The sequence below is a fragment of the Bombus vancouverensis genome, chromosome 13, assembly GCF_051014615.1.
Source record: "Bombus vancouverensis nearcticus chromosome 13, iyBomVanc1_principal, whole genome shotgun sequence".
In the NCBI taxonomy this organism is placed as follows: domain Eukaryota; kingdom Metazoa; phylum Arthropoda; class Insecta; order Hymenoptera; family Apidae; genus Bombus; species Bombus vancouverensis.
Window position 1 is genome coordinate 9,180,986 of NC_134923.1, and position 16,205 is coordinate 9,197,190.

The following is a 16,205-nucleotide window of genomic DNA, read 5'->3' on the forward strand; positions in this document are numbered from 1 at the left end:
GAAAATTCTGTGTCGACACACAGACTCTGTTAATTTTCATGAAAGCTGCCTTTGCAGCACAAAACGCGTACTTTCTTCCACGTTCTAAACTGCAAGATTTAATCATTCCTTATTAATATTAATAGAACTATCAATGTGAAGAAAATTCTAATTCTTAAGTTCTCAGATATATGTCAGATTTATAAAAATGCCTTTTACCGAATTTTGTCTGATTTGTCGGAAAAATGTATAAATATGAACGCACCTGTTGTATCACAAAATGTGATATTTGATGCACGTTGAATGCTTTTCATTAATTTAGTTGTGTGCTTGTGTCTTAAAAAAAAACTCGTTGTTTCATTAGTATAGCATATATATAGAATACAAAAATTAAATAAATTAAAACTTGTTAGATTCTGCAGAAGATTGGTGTCTTAATACCTGCATTTAGTAATGCACATTGTACATGGTTTTATCTTCTCCTGCATTATGTAACTTTTCTTATACCATTCATTTTAGTTTCTTTGGTGTTATTTCCAGCAAATTACTTGAATGGCATCGAAAAAAGAAAAAGGTGGTACCCATTCGTTTCTTCTCTTCCGTAGCCATAAACTCTTCTGACTATAAAATTTACGACTTCGCAATTCAAAACTCATAATTAATTCTCAGAAATGCTGTGAGTATCGAAAGTGATATATCAGATTCCATCGAACCGTCTCTTCTTCCTCTTGTTTTCATTTTCTTGAAACTAACTGGAATAATTTTGAATCTTAGAATCACCAAAGTGGCCAAAATAAATGGTTCCTATCAAGTTCTCTATTTTAGCCGAATATTCCAAAAGTACTTAAACGTAATTTTCATGCTTCGTTCCTCGCTAATCCTAATCCTAATCCTAATCCTAATCACTTCTCCATTCCCATTACAAATTTCTCCAGCTTCCTCCATCGTCATCAGGAATCCATTCAACCGAGAACAGCTCGGAACAAAACACTGTTGGTTGCATCACTCAATTCCGTGAAAAAGAAGTACGATGATAGAAAGAGAAGGCTATCGGCGTTCCTCGGCAAAATCGGCTCGGAAGAATGTCCATTTTCCTCGGCACAGTTCCAGACACCCCATCGGACGAAGGGTTCCCGAGGCAGATACGGCCTTTGTCAGGGAGTGCCTTTCCCGAAGCAGAAAAGCGGCAGAAAGAGAATCAGAAGAAGAAGGAAGAAAGAGGGAGAAGAAGAAAGAAAGAGAGAAGGGGCCTGGTGGAATAGTGGGGCCCAGTCGGTCGAAGTCTCACGCCTTCCGTCAGTCCTCAGTCTGACGGGGAGCGTACAAGCGTCAACAGCCTCGCTGTTCAATTCCTACCTTCTCTCCGTGCGCGTTCTACCATCAGAAACCTCGCTGTGGAACACCAATCTCGTATTCCACTTCTGCGTACCCAACACGATCCTCCAGGGGCCATAAACAAGAAATAAATTCGTCAAAGTGGGACCAGTCGTCAAGTGAATGCGACCTCAGCGCCATCTATACGAAACACAGTACAGTAATAGTGTAGAACATCGGAAGTAATCATTGAAAGTTCGACTAATAATATCGGATAAACGAAATCAGGGCATAGGTAGACGTATATCTGGATATTTATCCAAGTTGTGAGTGCCGATGAGACATAGAGGAACGTCAGAGACGACGGCCTGCGTGGCTGACGAGGCCTGTCGACCGCGCCTCTGGATTCCAACGGCGGCGACACACTCAGCGTGCCCGTTCGATCGTCGGTGAGCGTTCCCTTGGTAAAAAGAGTGTGTACTTGTCGGTGGATCGGTACACGTGGAGGTAAGGGGCAACCAGGAGGACGTAGACGCCACTGGTGTACACCGCATACCACAGGAGGACCTGGCTTGAGCGGCTGGTAGAGAAAGGTGGGAGAAAAAGAATTGGTGGGGGGTTGAAAAAGGTTGGTAAGAGTCGGGCCGGGACGCGTTGGTAGAAAGAAAAACGGACTGACACAGAGGAGGAGAAGGCCAGGTAGAAGAGGAGACACGGCCAGGTAGTTAGTTGGTGGGGAAGTCGTCAGAAGGCGGCCATAATGGCCTGACGCGATCTCTCGCGAGCGGCGGCTACAGCTGCTGCGAAATAGCCGAGAGCGGCTCTCTCGTCCACGCACGCGTATTTTGCAACCGGGCTACGTCTTTGGAAAGTGACTGCGTAATCGCGAGTGGAGTGTGTTACCGGGTGGAGTCCTCTGTAACGTTGTTCCGTGTGTACCTTACGGTCGCGTGTGTTCCTTGAATTTTATTCAGTCGAATCGATGGTTACACGGTGTCCGATGATTCGATGGTTCTGAATGGTTGCTGGCTTCTTTACGCGTAGTATGTTTCTGCTCCTCTTCCGAGAGTATTCATCTTGATAGAAGAGGATAATAAGTCAAAACGACGTAGAAGAAACATCGCAAGAATCTTCGGCCTACTGATCAGTGATCACTAGTATTGGATCCGACGGTCTGACCTAACGAATACAAAAATGAGGGGTGCCAATCAGGATACGGCGACGCCGTACTGTCGCTGCAGAGTCCTTTACTTAGGCAGCTCGGTGCCCCATGCGAGTAAGGAAGGTTTGCTAGGGGTGCAAGAACCTTTGAGAGAACTATACCCTGAACAGGGTGCCTTGGGAGCACGTGGACTGGACTCCTGGCTGAGCGTCTGGAGCAACGGCCTGCTGCTGGAGAATGTGGACGAGCACCGCAAGAAGGTCACCAGGTTCTTTCCCATCGAGGCGCTGCACTACTGCGCTGCTGTGAGGCATGTCAAAGGCGGAAGCGGCGACGCCTCGAACACGAGGTTCCTTCCCTTGGACTCTCCCTTCGCTAGAACGCCCAGTGCCAACCATCCGCCGCTTTTCGCCGCGGTTCTGCGACGAACCACGGGTATCAAGGTTCTCGAATGTCACGCATTTATATGCAAGCGCGACATGGCGGCCAACGCCCTGGTCAGGTGTTGCTTTCACGCGTACGCGGACAGTAGCTACGCCAAGGGCCTTGATCCCTCTGCCACGACGACCAACGGAGTCACCAGTGGACATCCTTCGAATAACAGTCTCTACCACACTCTAGGAGGATCCAGTACTACCCTAGATAGTCCACAAGCGACTCGTTTAGACGCTACCTCAACAGACGACCTTAGCTTGTACAATGGAGATGAGAATCATAAGGTCTGGGCCAGAGGTCGAGAAGAGGTGGACGGTTTATATCAGGAACAGGGGACTCTGAGAAGCACCAAGGGATCTAGACCTCGTCAGCTGGTCGCTCCACCTCCTCCACCGCCTCCGCCCCCTCCACCTTCTCAACCTTTGCTCCTCGAAGAATCTTCATCGTCCTCAGTCCGCAGAAAAGCGAACAAGAAGCTCAAGAAGCTCAAAAACCGATCCTCTCACGAAGATCCCTTGCAACAAGCTCACCTTCATCCTCAGTTGCATCAAGGAATATACACTAACGGCCATGGACACCATACTCTGGGTCATCCAGTGAGGCAACAGCACTATCATCCTCATCCTCTGCCACCTAGCAGTCGATCAGTCGCAGGAACTTTGGCCAGACCAGCGCCAGTTTTATTGGTACCAGCCGCAACTTTACCTAGGAAGGCTCACCATCATCCTAAAGGGCTCAGACCGATTCCAGCAGCCGCTCCAATCGTTCCGGTGTACGCTCCATTACCTGTGGTGCCTCCTCCACCCGCTGCAGCTATTTATCCAGCTGGAACTTACGGGACAGCTGGAAATAGGGGCAGAAGACAGCATCTTGAGGCGGATTCTTCGACCCTAGGAGCTTCCAGAAGACTGGCTGCCTCTCACGCGGATCTTACCACCGCAGAGATGAGCAGAGCAGCTGATAGCCCAGAGAACGAGTCGCGTTTTGGAACTGGAATCTATAGAAGAAAGGGCCACTTGAACGAAAGAGCGTTCTCATACAGCATTCGCGCGGAGCATCGTAGCAGAAGTCACGGAAGTTTGGCCTCTCTGGGCTTCAGCGGGCAAAATGGAAACGCGCTGCCCAAAGAAGAGAAGAAGGACAGGGAGATTGCTCAGTTGGTGGCTGGTTTGAACCTGGATGACAGTCCTGAGAGGGTACAGCCGATGCCAGCTAACTCGAGGAGCGGTTACTCGCACCATCAACAACAACTTCAGCCTCTACCTAGGCCACGACCTCGTTAGGAATTTTCCGGATGTCGATTCTTATTGTAATCATGAGAAATAATCGATGAGTCAAGTCTGGAAGTTATACAGTCGGTCCAATATGAAGGCAGATGTTGTTCTATTTGGATTTTGGTTGTTGAAGACGCTTTGTTGCTTCATGATAATGTGAAAAAGCTTGTTTGAGACTGGACCGTTTAGTCAGAGACCAGATAACAGTGTGAACAGACCACTTGGACCGATTATCTTTCTGTTTGTTGAATAAGAACGTATGGTGTTGTCCATTGTTTTGGATGGAAAGTGATTTTCATAGGAAATTTGGACTCGTTTTCTGGAGTCTATGGACTGTTAATCGAGGCACTAGTTTATGGGGGAAAAGATTGGTTCGTGGTGTTAGCGTGGAAAATCGCGATGGGTGGTCGAGTGGCCGACTGGTTCAGTTGGCTTTCGTTTCTTAGAAGAACCTTGCCCGAGTAGGAAAATTACGGATAGGCAAAAAGCTGAAGAACACCCGGCCTCATCTTCGTCTCGCTGATTTCTACCTGTGACCTCGATCGTCTTATCTCGAGAGTCGATCACCTTTGTCGAATTCAGGACTTTGATCGTGGGATGCATTGAAAAAACTCGAGCAGAAATTCAATTCGAATAAATTGAGTTTTAAAGTATTTTTGTGAATTTTCAGATGGGGTTTTAACATTTTTATTCTTTTATTTAGAATTTCTTCGGTTTTATTTATATCTTACTTGTTTTCTTCGTAAGTTGTCAACTTTTGCTATTTCTACTTTTTAATTTGAAATTTTATAATTTTTATGTATGTCTCGATTCTCTATATAATTTGAAATTTTTCGTTCTTTAACACTGATTATTTCTGTTGTCGTTTTTCGTTTGACAAAAGGTCCGAGAATTTTTATCGCGGTTGGCGGAAAAGATTGACGACGACGTAATATTTTTGCGCGACCTTCCTGTCGCGAAATGAACAGGCTAATTGGACGAGCTCGAATTATTGTCGTCCAACGAAGATCGTTCTAATGGCTGGAACTCGTTAGACACAGACACGCAACTTTGCAATGTTTCCTTCCAGTTGGCAGAATTACAACTCTGTTTAGGATCCTCCTTCACTAACAGAAAATTACTCAGGAATCGTTAAAATTTTTCAACAGTCAAAAAGTTGTCTTTTCCCAATATTGCAATCGTTCTTTATTTGACAATTCGTTAATGAATTTATTGAGCACGAATTTTTGAAATTTCTACAAATTAATCATAATATAAAATTTTGTTTAAAGTAATTAGAGGGTTTATGAAGAACCTTTATAAGAATTTTCTCTCTCTTTATCTTTTAAACCTTAGAATTTCTTATACTCGGTTACAATATGAAATTTTGTATGAAACAATTGGAAGATCGTTTTTGTTTAATGAAATGGTCATTTTTCTTTTTATAATTTCTCTATGTATTCGATTGAAATTTCTTTGTTGTATTAATGATGATTACCTCGCTATATTTTGTTATAATCGAGGAATCGTATCAGTGGTTTCCCCTAGAAAAGATTACGCGACGGTTCGAATCTCCGACGCACGAGTTACAGCCGACTTGCTCGTGAGAACGTGAACGTTAATCTTAATTGCATGAGAAAAAGTTATACGGCGAGGGTTTCGAGAGCCTTAAGAAACAGAGAACTTTGCATTTCACCGCCTTTCTTTCGTATAATGCTTCGGGAAAAGAGCGAAATAATTAAGACGCTTAGAAACCATGTTGTAAACTAATATCATTAGTAAAATTTTACAAGTTATAAGTTATCGGTATTAACTTTTCTATATAATAATCAACGTCAATCGTCAAGTTTGACGAGAAATGAAATTTTAAAAATTGTGATTGGATTTTTTAGGGAGACTTTCTAAAGCGTAGAATGCATATAAAATGCGTATAAGATAAAGAAATATTCAAAGTGTAGTATTCGTTATAATATTGATTATAATATTATTAGTTATTAAATTGCTGTGCAAGAATACTCAAATATAATAGAATTAACTAATTTACAAAAGACAGGATAGAAGCAGATTTTGACTTCCGAAAGATTCTCATTCAACATTTTCTACGCCAAAATCCTTCATCAATAATTTACACGAATCTATCAGAAAGTTAACGCAAACACGAAGAATGAACGATCAACGTTATCGCTTTCACGACAAATCAGGTTTCGTAAACGCGATTAATTGCGAACCGGCCTTGCAGTATTAGCCTCAAATCCTGTTACGACCGCTAATTACTCAGATCTATGAAATATCCCACGCAACACATGATAATTACGATCGTTTGCATGGTGTTCGCTTCTTTATCTTTTTATTTGACCTGCAACACGATGAGAAAAATGAGAGGAGATTGTAGGGGCGCCAACATTAACATGAGGGGGATTTGCATCGCATTCCTTTGGCGTACGGCCTCGTTTTTCCATGAGAAAACACAACGATAATGAACGACTGTTTAATAACCACGGAGACATCGAGATTGCTTAAGTCTAATAGTTCGACGCGATTTCGCGCTTATGAGAACGAAATCTGGGAAATCCCAGATGCAATCTCGAACACTGTGCAACAGTATCACCAGCTTACGAAGCTGGCAAACACGTTCCAGACAATTAACCTAACGATCGTAATTAGAACGCGGTTTAATGGCGAGGAAAATTTCGCGAGACCTCTGATTCTCCACGTTCTAATAAAAAATTGAGAGATCATTTTGATCTCTGCGCCTTTTTGTTGAAAATATTTGACATTAGAAAATTTACACAGATTGATCCGATTTTTGTCCTTGGCGATAATTTGAAAAATGATATCATTTCCTCCTTCTATTTCGAGATTAAATCGATGAAATTTTCGTACTTTGAGAGAAATATTAAAAATTAGAAGAGCGAGCCGAATAGATTGGATTCTCATTTTTCAATATAATAATTATCAACAATTTGGCGATAATAAATATCAAATTATTTGAGAAATATCATCATTTCCTACTTTATTTGGAGGCTATATTATTGTTAATTTAAAAGGAAGATAGGTATTGTTTTAGAAGGATGATAGAAGTACAATATTTTCGGAAATAAATGAATGCAGCGAACAATACATCCATAAATAATGAAATAAAAATGTTTAGTAATGGTTGTTTTAACAAAATGATGAACATACTTGGATTAATAAGTGGAAAATATTGAAAGATTATTTTTTAATTAAGATAAATTCTTCGTCCGTCGAAAAAATTACGTGGAGGGATTAGAAACTTAATTAACAGCATCGATGAAAGGGAAAAAGGGTCTGAATTAATTACCTGAAATTTTACTATTCAATTCAGAGACGCGTGTTTGCTCAAGCATCGAGCATGCCTGTTTCGAAACTGGTTACAGATACCTCGTATGCTCGGATGAATACACATTCCTATCGTCGCGTATGCATATACAATTAGGCTCAATTATTATCGATTCGTGGCCGACGCGAGTCTGCTACGCTTGCCGCGACATATTTCGTTATTCAACGTGGTTTTCCTCTCTGGCTTTCTCGTCTGTGCACTTTGAAGAAATATGTACTTTACCTCGATGAAAATGAAAAATACCTTTACTCATCGAGTCATCTGTCTTGTTTGACTTTGAGAATATTTTAAAGTTATTTTTATAGATTTATTAAGCCATCGAATATGTACTTATGAACATTATTTAAATATTTAAAAAACCAATCCATTTGAAGCTTTAGCTTAAGAATAATCCATGATCATGAGACTGAGAGGGACTTTTCGTTAAGTAAAATAATGTCAGTGAGTTATATTTAATTATATCAGCAAATAACATGAATAATTTCATCAGTAAATGTGCATTTTCTTGAAAAACTTACTTCCATCGATCTTATTAAATCAAGAATCGAGCACTATTGTAATTTCTTCAGTTTATAAACGTTTCATAATCTCTCGGGAGGAGCAAATCTTCTTTTAACTCCTTGTTTTATTATTAAAAGACGTCAATCGCCTGTCTGTGGCTGGAAGGAAAACAAAATCGGAAAGATTACAACGTCTACGATTCTCGACGTTCCTTTCTTGCTAGTCGAGATTGCGCAGTGATCTTCTGACAGGACGTGAAAAAGGATCTAAAAAGATTAAAGGCATAAACGTGGTTAATGATCGGCAGACGAACGTATGCAAATGAATGGGTATCGCGCAGCATTGCCTGGAAGCGTTGCTTTTTACTGCTCGCGCTTCATCGATCGCATTGATCGACTCGGTGAAAAGTGTCGCTTCGGTTTCGCAACGAGTTTCTCCGTTCTCGCGACACGTAACTCGCGACGATTGCAATAAGAGGGAGAGAAAAAAAGAAAAAGACTGGAGAAAAAAAGAATGAATTGCGTGGTAATTTCAAGGTATCGCGAGTGCAATGGACCGAATTATGCCGCTGAATATATTATTCATAGATAGGAAAATCCCACGTGCGTTGCATGATTTCGTTTAGCAAGGTCGTAGATACATTTTCGATGGAAGAATTGAAAGGAGAATTCAAAACAATCCTTCGTGGAGTAAGATACATAAAATATAGCAAAATTTTCAAGAATTAGAGAAATTGTGCATCGAAACGAAGTAATTTGCAAAAATTGCTGGAGTTTGCAAATTTTCGGCGAAGGCGCGATTAAAATGATGTTAATAAATATATGAGACTGAGTAAAGAATCTTTTTCATAATAAAATATAAAATTCACAAGAATTGTCCATACAAACGAAGAAATCGCTAAAAATCAGAAAAATTCACAAGTTTTTCATAAGAACCACGTTCAGAGTTGATTTTTCCAAAAGATATATTCACGATCAACTATTTCGTCTATTCTTGCCTCCACGATGTAGTTATGGGTTTAACAAACGGAAACGAGTACGTGGACAGACCACGTAATCGCTTTTCGTAACCACATTCGGTGGTCGAAGGAGTTTATGAAACACTGACGACCCACTGACACTTATCAGGCAACAAACTGAAGTCTCTATCTTGCGACATGACGAAAATTCCTTTCACTGTTCGCAAATTGATTGTTCTCGAGTGGACCGTTCTTCAATTCTGATGGCGTCACTATCTCAAACGAATCTAAATACAGTCTCGTCATAGCAATCAAAGTGTTTCGAAAATTTCTGTTGAAGAAATTTCAACGTTAATTCGATTTTATGCAAACGATCTTCCAACTGTTCTGTTCGTTATAGTACTAAAAATGATTTGCTAAATTGGCCACTAAAAGTTAGAAACAACTGGAAAAATACACAGAAGAAATTTCAATTTCAGTTGCATTTTATGTCAAGGATCTTCCAATTGTTCCATTCGTTATAGTAATAAAAAGAAGATTTGTCAAATTGGTTATCCAATTTTCCACGCTAAAATCACAAATTCTTCCCTTCGACAGCGAATTGTTAACTGTGCACGCAAGCTTTTATTCTGTAAAAATTCGATAAACAACGACAGCTTTAGCAAAGCGTTAGCGAAGCGTTAGCGAAGCGTTAGCCAGCATGGGAATCAGTGCCAAACGCCATAAATTGTCCGACTTTGCAAAATTGTATCGCGACTGTTTTTGCTCCTTTCAGAATGTCACGTTTAATTCCTTCGCTGTGCTGAATTTAACAGAAAGAAGTGTCCTGTTCCTTCAAACTTAATGGGGATGACACGCGAGTTTTCGTGAATTCGCCTAGTCATTAAGGTTATCAGGCTGGAACGGAAGTTTCGCTCGTTTGTTCCTCGAGGTTGACAAAAATTAGTTTTAGTAGCCTTTTTAACACGTTGTCTACCACGATGAACACCTACGTTACTATATCTTTTTAGTATGTTTAAAAGAATATAAATTTCATGTACTAAAAAAATTATTAACAATATGAATGACTTAGGTAACATTGTTAGAAAAAGGTGCGCAAATGTGATATAATATTTTGTAAAAATCGAATACTACACGATGCAGTATATTTCAATGTATTGCGAATCCCAGTGCAAAATAGTAAATAAAAGTGTATGTAAAATTCGCGTGGCAGTCAACGTGTTAATTACCAGGTGGTACCATAAGTAATCTCTGGACAGCGGATTTTTATGCATTTGTAGGAAATTTGAAAATGCAAAATGGTAGAGAATACACATAATATAAAATATCCGAAGTAGATAGCGCTTTCTACGATACTTGGTAGGTAAGACAATTTTCTACCAAAGTTCTACTTTTTTAAATATATATTCACATATATATTCATAACATATTTATATTCTCGAAAATATGAATTTGCATAAAAATCCGCGATCTAGTAATCTTACTTTTTATTTTGCGCCTTGATGCGAAAGATAAAATGAAATAATACGTAGACTGCGGATTTTTACGCGATTGTGGTATATTTGAAAATGCAAAATTACACGGAATACACACAATATGTGCAGTAATACAGAGAATATCCGAAGTATAGCACTCATTATGATATTTTAACAGGAAAAGAAAATTTCCGCTTAGGTTCCATTCTCCCAGTTGCGATCAGAAAAATTTTAGATTTGCATAAATATCCGCCGACTAATAATAAGTAGTATGAAGATTTATATCGATGCTAATACAACGCGCAACCATTGAAAATACTTTACGATATAGTAAAAACCAATATCACATAAAATGAAAGTTATATTTTTCATTCCTGTTAACTTTAATACATTTATTTTATTCTAAAGTAAAATCTACTCGAAAATAAAATGAAAGTATTGAAAGGGATACTAAAAATACTTTGTCCGCTTTTCGTCGAGATTATCGAATTTGTTATTCGTAAATTTAGCTTCACAGCGAAAGGATCGAACGAAATCTCGAAAGGGCGATACACGGCTGCCTTCGACGTTCTTAATCGCGATCGAGGACAAGGTTAACAGTTCCGTAACAGAGATCAGCCCGGTGTCATAAAAGAAGAAGAAAGAATCGATCTTCGAGAGTTGCAAGTCGAGCAGGAGGTGTGCAACTGGAACTTATTTATTTAATCGTATGTGCCAGATGATTGTATAGGAAGTTTCAACCAGTGGAGTGTTTTCAACTCGACGATAATTATTGTACTCGAAACAAACCCTTCGATCGAACAGAATCGTATAAATCGTGGCAAATATTTGCAGAGCAAAGTTTTCTTATATTCCTTCCTCGATGAAATTCAACCTTCGATAATAATTGCATTGCAGATAACAAAAAGATATCGTGTTTTACTCTGCGAATAATTGTACATTTCTGTTGAAGGGTGAAACGAATCGTTCACGGTCGATGGTAGTTACAGTTTCTTAGGATTTTCTCGCCGGAATTATTGTTATTAACTCTTCGTTTGACGAATAAAATCAACACTAACCATTAAAGAGTAAAGCAAAAGAGAAAGAGGTGAAAAGAAATTAACAGATCAAGGGAGAAATGGGCTGCTCAAACGAAGAGTTAAACGAAAAGCGGAGATTGGGCCATTCAGAAGTCAAATTTATCGAAGTCTCATTTTTTAGAATCTTTTTATTTTACTTCAATAATAATAATAATAATAATAATAATAGTAAGCAAATTATTGTTAATCGTTGTTTACTAGAATATTATGATTTTACGTCGTTTAATTTTTGAAAAAATACAAAATAGATGTGGATGGAGTTGATAAGTTTGGTTTCTGTGTGACTCAGTTGCGCGAGATCATGACGAAGCGCAAACGATTATTTATTTATCGTGGTCTGTGCTTGTTTCGCGGACGTGTACCGTAATGAAAATGTATTTATCACACGGCGAACGCGATGGAGTCTTCTCGCATCTGTTTTCTGGTAGCTTCGTGTTGCCCTGCATAATGCAAACTTCTCTCGTGACACGCTTATGTCTACATCCATCCTCTTACGTAAGCCTTTTAAAGATCACCGATTCGAACATGCAGAGTGCTATTTTCTTGTGCACGAAATATTCAATAAAAGTCGACGAGTTTCCCTTTCAACTATTTATCTTGTATTTTTTTTGGAATATTTGTGTAGTTTAAAATTAAAAAGAACATTAACTCAGGTATTCCTTTATTGTTAAGATAATGTAATTTTTGTTTCTATTGAGATCTAAATTGATATGAGGTATAAAAATTAAAGTTTCGCTGTTATTAATTAAAGTTTATCGGTGTTAGCCACTTTTTTTAAGAAAATAACTATCGCTCCGAAAGAATGTCGTTGGAAATCATAACATGAAATAATTTTATCTTCGTCATTTTGGAAGATCGACCGGCATATCTGATTTAATTCGATTCAATTTTCTTGTGTTCCGGATTTTTTATTTTTTGTTCCATATTTGGTTTCTATAGGGTGCGCAAAAGTGTCGTGATAAATTTTGTAAATCGGATAGTAAGCATTCTGCATGGGACGAGTATGATTCAAGAAGAAGAAGAAAAGAGCGAAGACGTTTCTTCTAAAAATGGCGCACATGAAGTACCAGAAGCGGAGATCCGTCCTATCCTCTTGAATTACTTGTGAACATATTATGTATATTGTTACGTGTCGATTGCCATGCAAGATTAATTAATAATAAACTAACAATGCAACTAAACATCGGGCAGCAGAATTTTAATTTCCGATTTGGGAAAATTGTTCTTAAAACAAATGAAACACTGAATATATTATAAAAAATAGTATAAAAGAAGTATATTATAAAAAAGAAAGCTTCTATTACCTAAAACAGAAATATTGCTAATGGAAAAAGAAGAGAAATGCAACTCTAGATGTGGATCATCTTACGAACCATTCAGAAGCCACATTGATCAATTCCATAAATCGAAGAGTGCAGAAAAGCGATGATATTGCAAAACATCGCTTTTTTCCATTCACCTTACAATTTACTATTATTTATATGACATCTTTTTACAATAGGCAAACTTAAGTGATTTGTTCCTTGAGAATTAAAGATTAGATACTAGAATCGTATGCCGATATGATGAAATTAAAAAAATTAATAAAAAATGGAATTACGATCAGTTTGAAGTCACTTCTAAGAGGTTCATTGATATTTAATACTTTACAACGCTAGACTGCGGATTTTTGTGTATTTAGAGGAAATTTGAACTTTGCACATACTATGAAAAAATACACGAAGTATACAAAGTAAAGTACTTATTATCATTTGAGTAGATAAAACAAATTTCTATCTAATCTTCATTTTTTATCTATATTCATAAGAATATAAAATTGCATAAACATCCGCAAGTCTATTAACAACAATTGTATCGTTATGTAAGTATAAATAACTTTATGACAAATAGTACAGCTTTAGTTTTCCTGGTGAGATACACAGAATTCGATAGATGTCAACATAGAAAGCAGCCTTAATAAAATAAGCAATAAATAACGTAATACTTGAGTGGTGCTATGTGCTATGTGCTATTTTCAGTCGATAGCGATAATTAGTCACATGTGTAGACTTTCGTAATTGACTATACGCTGGTCTCTTCACACTCACACATTCGTCGACCACATTCCATTCTCGCGTGCAATTTTCAGGGTTAACCACAGCCGACGATACGCCAGTTTCGCGATCGCGGTAAACGTCCCTGGAATGCAAATCGCCTTGATTGGCAGCCTAAGTGGAACGCTTCTTTCCTTCTTTATTTCTCCTCGACGGTTTTGAAAACGAGTCTCGTTGAACTCTTCTATCGCGAATCCTTCATTGGTAGACCTACGTTAGACGTGTTGTATTTCCAATCCAACGTGTCGAGAATTTTAATGAAATTTCCTTGGATCTCCTTTATTGGCTCGTTTCCTTGTTTTCATCGACTTGTTCGCTTCGCTGGGATTTCTTTGGAAATCTCCATCATGACTGACTGTAGATTAAGTTTTTTAATAATTGAAAATTGATTTCAAGAATGTTAGCCTCTAAATCGTCCATTCGAAGATTCAGATATTCGCGATTAATACTTCGTCGTAGTAAATTAGAAATTAATCATTAGAGATTAGTTGCGAAACGTTTGGCTTCAAAACGAAAGTTTTGGAGGTCTGAAAGTTCTCGATTAATAATTAATTACAGAAGATTAATCTCGAAGCGTAACAATGATTTTCCCGATATTTCTTATTTTTTATTTGCGCCACTTTTAAGATCATAATAAACAGGATTGCCATTAACTCGTCTCCAATAAACGGAACTAACAAGTCTTCTAATCACGAAGAAACGTGTCTCGTTGCACATGATCACTGCCAATCGTCACGTTTAATCTGCAAAAACAGCATCACGGTTGATCAGTCTTAAAATTCTCGTGATACGTAGATTACGGGGATCGAGGCGATGACACCAGCTGTTTAGACGTGCCAACCTTACGACAGGTCGAGTGCATCCAACCGATTCGCGTTTCCACAGCTAATTATCGTATATTACGTGTTCGTATGCCACTTTTTTTCCTCAGCGCTATGAAAGTCTCGGAACATCCATCTAAATTACGATTGAAATTACACTGATACTTGGACGAGCTTCTAGAATAGTCCTCGATGATGATAGACGATTACTTTGAACGATGACAAGATATAAAGAATATAAAAAGACAACCTTGGATTATGAACGCGCGAGAATCGACCTTCGTTGTGCATCTGCACCTGACGTAACTCAGAAAATCCGTGTCCCATCTTTTAATCCGTTTTCCTTCTTTTGAAATCATTGATATCGCTATTTTTAGTTTTATCTTTAAAACTTGGACCCTCTTGCATGATTTATCATCTAGTAACTAATAGATTACGGATTTTCATGCAATTATGAGATATTTGAAGGTACAAAGATTACTTTATATGTATTAGTTATTTTCTTAAATTTAAGACATAGATTGTACGATAGTTGAAGATAATTAATTTTGTTCGAAGAAAAATTATAAAAGAAAATTATTCTCAAGGAGGATAAATTTTGCTTTGTTTTTTTTATAAAATCCTTCTTGTTCAAAGGATTTTTCAATTTTAAATAAATTGATTTTTCCCAACAACTATACCGTATCAACGTGGGAGTGAACGGTATAACAGTACTTACTAAAACAATGGTAACACAAGCAGTCCCGTTACAGATTGAAATTTACAAACAAGAGTTACCGAGCACTGCGAATAATTCATAAATTATAATATGATGGCGATTTACGCAAACTGTCGGCAACCAAATCGTGGGAAAGATTCGGAAGAATAAAGATCCACCCCCACCGCCAATAGAAACTTCTCCAAAATTTGTGCATACATGTTATTCATAATAATTACATTTTCTAAATAACTAAATTTTCGGCATACCATTATCTAAGTAATCGAAGATTCTTTTAAAGAATTTCACGAACGTTCAGAGACTTTTTCGTGGATTTTCCTCTAGAAAACTTCCACACTGATTATGAAATAATTATTTTCAGGATTTAGATTTTTTAAATACAATTTTCGATAAAGTACTATCTACAACTTCAGAGAATTCTTAGCATATCTTCTCTCGAAAAACTTTCAGATTCTTTTCAAAACTATTTTTCCAAGGATTTTCCGCAATGAAAGTATTCAACTACAATCGTAATTACAATCGAAGGACGAATACGCATAATTTTCTAAGACATGATTACCAGATAAGAAACGCGTCCTCGTTTAAAAAACACGAGAGAAGGGGTGAAAATGTAGAATCGAAAGATCTCACATGCGTAACTGTGATTTTCACATTGAAGGTAATCATCGATTGGAATGTGCCATCGAGAAAATTACTCGTTCCATTCGAAATACGTGATTTTAGTTTTTACCAAAAAAGTTTGATCGAGCAGTTTTCATAAATTTTACGATAATTGGAGAAAATTAATTTTAATTGAAGAAAAATTAAAAAAATATTATTTTTCTCTTTTTACGATATTTTGTTCCTAGAATTTTTAATCTTTCACAATTAGAGAGTGAGCAAGATTAGCAAGAATCATCAAAGAGAAATCTTAGTGTCAAGAAAATTCAACAACAATTCAATGATAGAACAAGTGCATGTATACTGCTGTATTTATTGAAAAGCTCTCATAAATTATTTTTTATTCACTACTTTAAATTATAAGACAGTTACGAAGCAACTGAAATAACAGATCTG

At 37.9% G+C, this 16,205-nt stretch overlaps 1 protein-coding gene across 1 annotated transcript; it reads left to right on the forward strand.

Annotated features, from left to right (window-relative positions):
* Positions 1–1,273: 1,273 nt before the first annotated feature.
* LOC117160465 (uncharacterized) lies at positions 1,274–6,882 on the forward strand. The gene has a single exon (XM_033341197.2). It carries the CDS (start codon positions 2,488–2,490, stop codon positions 4,171–4,173), a length of 1,686 nt encoding a protein of 561 aa, XP_033197088.1. The 5' UTR covers positions 1,274–2,487; the 3' UTR covers positions 4,174–6,882.
* Positions 6,883–16,205: the final 9,323 nt, after the last annotated feature.